General features: G+C 48.3%; 1 protein-coding gene across 1 annotated transcript in view; it reads right to left on the bottom strand.

Annotated features, from left to right (window-relative positions):
* Positions 1-185: 185 nt before the first annotated feature.
* FAM180A (family with sequence similarity 180 member A) overlaps positions 186-5381 on the bottom strand; it is a 16821-nt gene continuing 11625 nt past the window's right edge. Inside the window, exons 2-3 of the mRNA XM_017532509.2 lie at positions 3200-3300; positions 186-953 (exon numbers count right to left, since the gene is read on the bottom strand). Coding sequence (XP_017387998.1) covers positions 609-953; positions 3200-3300 — 446 coding nt within the window. The 3' untranslated portion in view covers positions 186-608. The remainder of the gene's footprint in view (positions 954-3199; positions 3301-5381) is intronic.

The following is a 5381-nucleotide window of genomic DNA, read 5'->3' as shown; positions in this document are numbered from 1 at the left end:
GACTGTCATTCTGTTTCCCAGGCTGGAGTGTAGTGGCATGATCTCAGCTCACTGCAACCTCCACCTCCTGGGTTCAACTGATTCTCCCGCCTCAGTCTACCGAGTAGCTGTTATTACAGGTACATGCTACCACGTCTGGCTAATTTTTGTGATTTTAGTAGAGGCAGGGTTTCACTGTGTTGCCCAGGCTGATCTTGAACACCTGACCTCAAATAATCCTGCCATCTCAGCCTCCCAAAGTGCTGGGATTACAGGCGTGAGCCGCCGTGCCCGGCCTGTCCTCACTCTGGAGTGTGTGTGGCCACTGCTCTGGGTTGAAGCATATCAGACTTCTGCCTGCCACAGGCAAACCATTCTGCCCGTGGAGGCATTTTGAATGACCACTCCAGCCCTTTCTTCCAGCCCAGTCACATGATGGCATGAATCAGATGTGTCTTCCAGGAAACTACAAGGAGAAAAGAGCATCGGCGTTACTCTGATTTCATCTCTGCTGCTCTGTGCCGGCGGTATGTGTTCTGTTGCTGGTCTCTGTAAATGGAGTAGAGAATGAAGACTTTCTGGATGACTGTGCTGGTCCCTGCTCCGAGGCCCTGGTGTGGGCCAGTCTCTCAGGGAGGCGCTCCGGACTGTGAGGAGCGCATCAAGTCGTGCCTCAGGGCCTGGAAGAGGCTAATGAGGGACTGGGCCCAGATGTCCTTCTGATGGCCTTGGGACAGGGCCGTGCGATAGGCTGTGTAGGCCAGGGTCAGCGCTGTCCTTTCAAAGTCTTCTTTCTTGAGGATGCCAGGGTGGCCAGAGAGGCTGGCGCTGAGGCGGCGGATGTCTGGGATGCTTTTGGGGATGACGTTGTTGCAGATGGTGTGGAAGTCCGAGGCCTTCCGCAAGGAGGCCAGCTCCTCGTCCTTGATAGAGATCTGCAGGTCAGGGCTGATCTCAAGTTCGGCCAGCAGGAACTGGTGAGAAATGCGGGTTGTGCAGAGACGTGAAGTAAGGCACTGTTGACTCATTAACACGCACCTTCCCTCAGGGGGGCAGCTGCTAGAAGAACTCTGGAACCCATGAGACCTGAGTTTCGGTTCTGACTTTCTCACTTGCTGTGTAACCTTGGATGAGTTACTTGACTTCTCTGATCCTCCCTTTCCTTCTCTGTGTAAATGATTAGTAACAACATCTACTTTACTTGGATATTGTGAGAGGTAAATAAGACAAATAGGGACGAAGTTAATACAGTGCCTGGTTCAAAACCAGTGTTTAAGGGACTAATTATAGTTTTTAGTGTCCTGGATAAATTCCTTCCTCCCTTTCTTTCTCCCACCCAACAAAGATCATCTAAAGCATCAACTATTTCGGATAATTTTAAGGCGGAAGCTGGGAGACTCTGATTAGCTTGGTTTTTCTATTCAAAGACAAGGTGTGGCTGGACTGGGCTGTGGGCCCCTTCTTGTTTCCCTTCTGTGTTAAAGCAGCTTTCAAAAAAGAAGAGTTCAGACATAAAGGTCCTAAAATTACTGATTTTCATTTTTTCTTTTATTTTTTTGAGATAGAGTCTCACTCTGTTGTCTAGGCTGGAGTGCAGTGGCACAATCTCTGCTTACTGCAACCTCTGCCTCCTGGGTTCAAGTAATTCTCCTGCCTCAACCTCCCAAGTAGCTGGGATTACAGGTGTGCACCCTGGCTAATTTTTGTATTTTTAGTAGAGACAGGGTTTCACCATGTTGGTAGCCACCACACCTGGCTAATTTTTTGTATTTTTAGTAGAGACAGGGTTTCACCATGTTGGTAGCCACCACACCTGGCTAATTTTTGTATTTTTAGTAGAGACAGGGTTTCACCATGTTGGCCAGGCTGGTCTTGAATTCCTGACCTCAGGTGATCCACTGGCCTTGGCCTTCCAAAGTGCTGTGATTACAGGTGTGGGAAGTAGAAAAGTTTCTCTTCAAAATTTACCTTCTTGTTAAAAAATAAATTTTCTAATAACTCTTTGCTAAGCCCTGTCTGATGTCTGATGTAGCTATTAGACATGCCATGTTTACAGGCACATAGTATATTCTATGTCCTTGTACTTTACTGGAGATATCTGTGCTGGACGTGCTCACAGGCATGTCCCAGCTCACAGCCTATGCCCCTTACCTGTTTTAAAAAGTTTTAAATTATTAGCCAATCGTGTTTTAGTTTAGATTGTGAGGTCTGGCTCCAACCAATGGAGATGAGATGCAGCAGTAAGGACAACCCCAAATGTGTAAGGGATAAATATGCCTGCTTTTCCTTTGTTCATTGTACTCTTGTGGCAAGATGGCTAGCGAGGGTACCCTTCCCTCAGTGCAGGAAGTAAATATTGCTTTGCTGAGAGATCCTTTTGTCTCAGTGCTAAAAAAATTAGCAGATCTTTGCTGTACCAAGATCTGTTTCCAACAACAGGCATGAGCCACCATACCTGGCCCTGCTGTCTAGAGAGCCCTAGTGCGTGGAGTCAGAGGATGCCAAAGCTGAAGGGGAACCTTGGACAGCATAGTTGAATTCTCTCATTTAACAGATGAGGAGAGTCAGGCCCAGAGAGAAATGGTGGCTTATGCAAGGTGGCACAGTGGATGGGTGACAGTGCCAGGACTAAAGCTCAGATCTTGAGCTTGGGATCATAACACTGAACCAATCTGGGTGGCCTCAGAAAACTGACCCCGTGGTTTGGAGGAGGAGTGGGGTCTCAGTGATGCAGGGTGAGAGGTAGAGGAAGAGAGCCTACAGGGTGGTCCCTGGCTTCCAGAAACCCAGCTGGGCTGGCAGCTCAGCCAGATGGCATTGCTGTCACAGCATGCAGGGCCTTGGAGACATGGCTGCACCCAGACAATGGCTTGGCATTTCCTGGAGCGTCCTGCCTCCAGGCCTTTTCTTGGGAATATTGTCACACTCTGGTGCCTGGGTCCCAGGAATAACGCCTGCAGCCCAAACCTAATTTTTAGTTTAAACTGAACTGAACTCCTAATGCCATCATTCTCTGTTATAGGATGTGGGAAAGACAGAAGGTATGAGGAATATCTTTGAATAAGCAGGATTCTATAACCTCTACAAATTAGGCTATTCTCTACCATAGCAGCGGTCACTCATGATCAGGGGCTCAGGTCACTTCTCCTTTTCTAAAAACGATAGAGGAAGTGTAGTGCCTTTAGGGTAACTTGGATTGAGCACATTCCCCTCTGCCTACCTCGTAGAGCAGCTCCACCTCCTCCAGGGAGGTCTGCAGGACTGGGTTCAATGGCAGTGATGAGGACCTCTTTGGCCGGTGGGCAGCAGGGAAGAGCACGGCTGAAAGAAAGAAAACAGTGAGCTCCTGGCTGCTGTGTGCACCCTGATCTTCTCCCTCTGATACACCTTGAGGGTAGACAAAGAATCTTAAAATTGGACTGACTTGGGTGTACGGTGGCTCATACCTGTAATCCCAGCACTTTGGGAGGCCGAGGTAGGTGGATCACCTGAGGTCAGGAGCTCGAGACTAGCCTGGCCAACATGGCAAAACCCCGTCTCTACTAAAAATACAAAAAATTAGCTAGGCATAGTGGTGGGCACCTGTAGTCCCAGCTACTTAGGAGGCTGAGGCAGGAGAAGAATCACTTGAACTTGGGTGGTGAAGGTTACAGTGAGCTGAGATTGAGCCATTGCACTCCAGCCTGGGCAACAGAGCGAGACTCTATCTCAGAACAGGCAAGCAAACAAAAAACAGGACTGGCTCAAAAGTGGTGGTGGTCATAGCGTGTGGAGAGAGGTGAGAGGTGACACACTCCCCTGGTGTGTCCCGGAACACTCTCAGGCATGTCAGACCAGTGGCTTAAAAACTGGCTGCTCATCAGAACCATCTGAGAAAATGAGAAACGAAAAGAAAAAGAAAAAAAAAGCCATCTGAGAAAGTTTTACAAAATCTATATGCCTGGGGTTATACATGCCTTAGGGAGTTTATATTAAACCAAAGAAATAAAGCAAAGCAGAAATGAGTGAACAAAAAAAAGCCCCCAATTCAATAAGTGAGTTCCTGAAAACACTGTTCCCTCACAGCACTGCATCCATCTTAGCACTTTATCAGTATGAAGTGCTTGTTTATGTTGATTCACTGCCCTTTTAACCAGAAGATCGGGCTACCCCAGCCATCTGAAATATAGATGCCAAGAATCTGAACATAGGTGACAAGATAAAGGGAGAGAGCTTTACAAGACCTCGGCCCTTGGACCTAGGGCATAACTGTGGGGTCAAGCTCAGAGCTTCACTCAAGGGTTGGCAGATTTTTTTTTTTTTTTTGGAGATGGAGTGTTGCTCTGTCACCCACTCTGGAGTGCAGTGGCGCGATCTCAGCTCACTGCAACCTCTGCTTCCTGGCTTCAAGTGATTCTCCTGCCTCAGCCTCCTGAGTAGCTAGGATTACAGGCATGCGCCACCACGCCTGGCTAATTTTTTATTTGTAGTAGAGACAGGGTTTCACTGTGTTGGCTAAGCTGGTCTCGAACTCCTGAACTCAGGTGATCCGCCTGCTTGGCCGCCCAGAGTACAGGGATTTCAGGCATGAGCCACCACGCCTGGCCAGGACTGGCTGATTTAGAAATGCATTTCCTATAAAGTCAGTGACTTGACAGTGCTGTTCCCAGTGGTTACAGGTAGAAGTGGTAGCTGGAGGAAGACGGATGGCTACTAGACGTACACAGGACAGCAAGAATGAGGTACTGCCTGGGGACAAGTGAGGCAGAAGACAGAACATCAGAGGGTATAGGAATGATCATTATAAATTGCAGTTCTCCAGGACCATGCCAGGCTAGGAGCAAATAGCCCCGATCGCTTCCACAGCCCCCCTGGGGAGCAGGCACTGTGCAGAAATGATCGGCAAGCCCTTCGCCAGCTGATAGGTGCAGCTTCTTTAAGACACTTGATTGTGAGCTACCAGAAAACTGGGGAAATAACTGTAAAAATTGGAGACTACAAGGTGTCGGCAACCCCTGAAGTTGTGCAAGCATATTTTGCTTAATCATAAATGAGCTCTGCTAGTTGATAATGGTGTCCTTGAGCCACTGAGAAAAGGTCAAATTATATTCAGTGTACTCAGTTAAAGAAGGAAGGCTGAGTGTAGTGGTTCATGCCTGTAATCCCAGCACTTTGGGAGGCTGAGGTGGGTGGATCACATGAGGCCATGAGTTTGAGACCAGCCTGGTGAACGTGGTGAAACTGCATCTTTACTAAAAATACAAAAATTAGCTGGGCATGGTGGTGTGTGCCTGTAATCCCAGCTACTTGGGAGGTTGAGGTAGGAGAAGTGCTTGAACCTGGGAGGTGGAGCTTGCAGTCAGCCCAGATTGTGGTACTGCACTCCAGCCTGGGCAACAGAGCGAGACTCCATCTCAAAAAAA

This window comes from Cebus imitator, unplaced genomic scaffold (genome assembly GCF_001604975.1).
Source record: "Cebus imitator isolate Cc_AM_T3 unplaced genomic scaffold, Cebus_imitator-1.0 Scaffold77, whole genome shotgun sequence".
Taxonomy (NCBI): domain Eukaryota; kingdom Metazoa; phylum Chordata; class Mammalia; order Primates; family Cebidae; genus Cebus; species Cebus imitator.
This window is presented reverse-complemented; position numbering and strand designations above follow the sequence as displayed.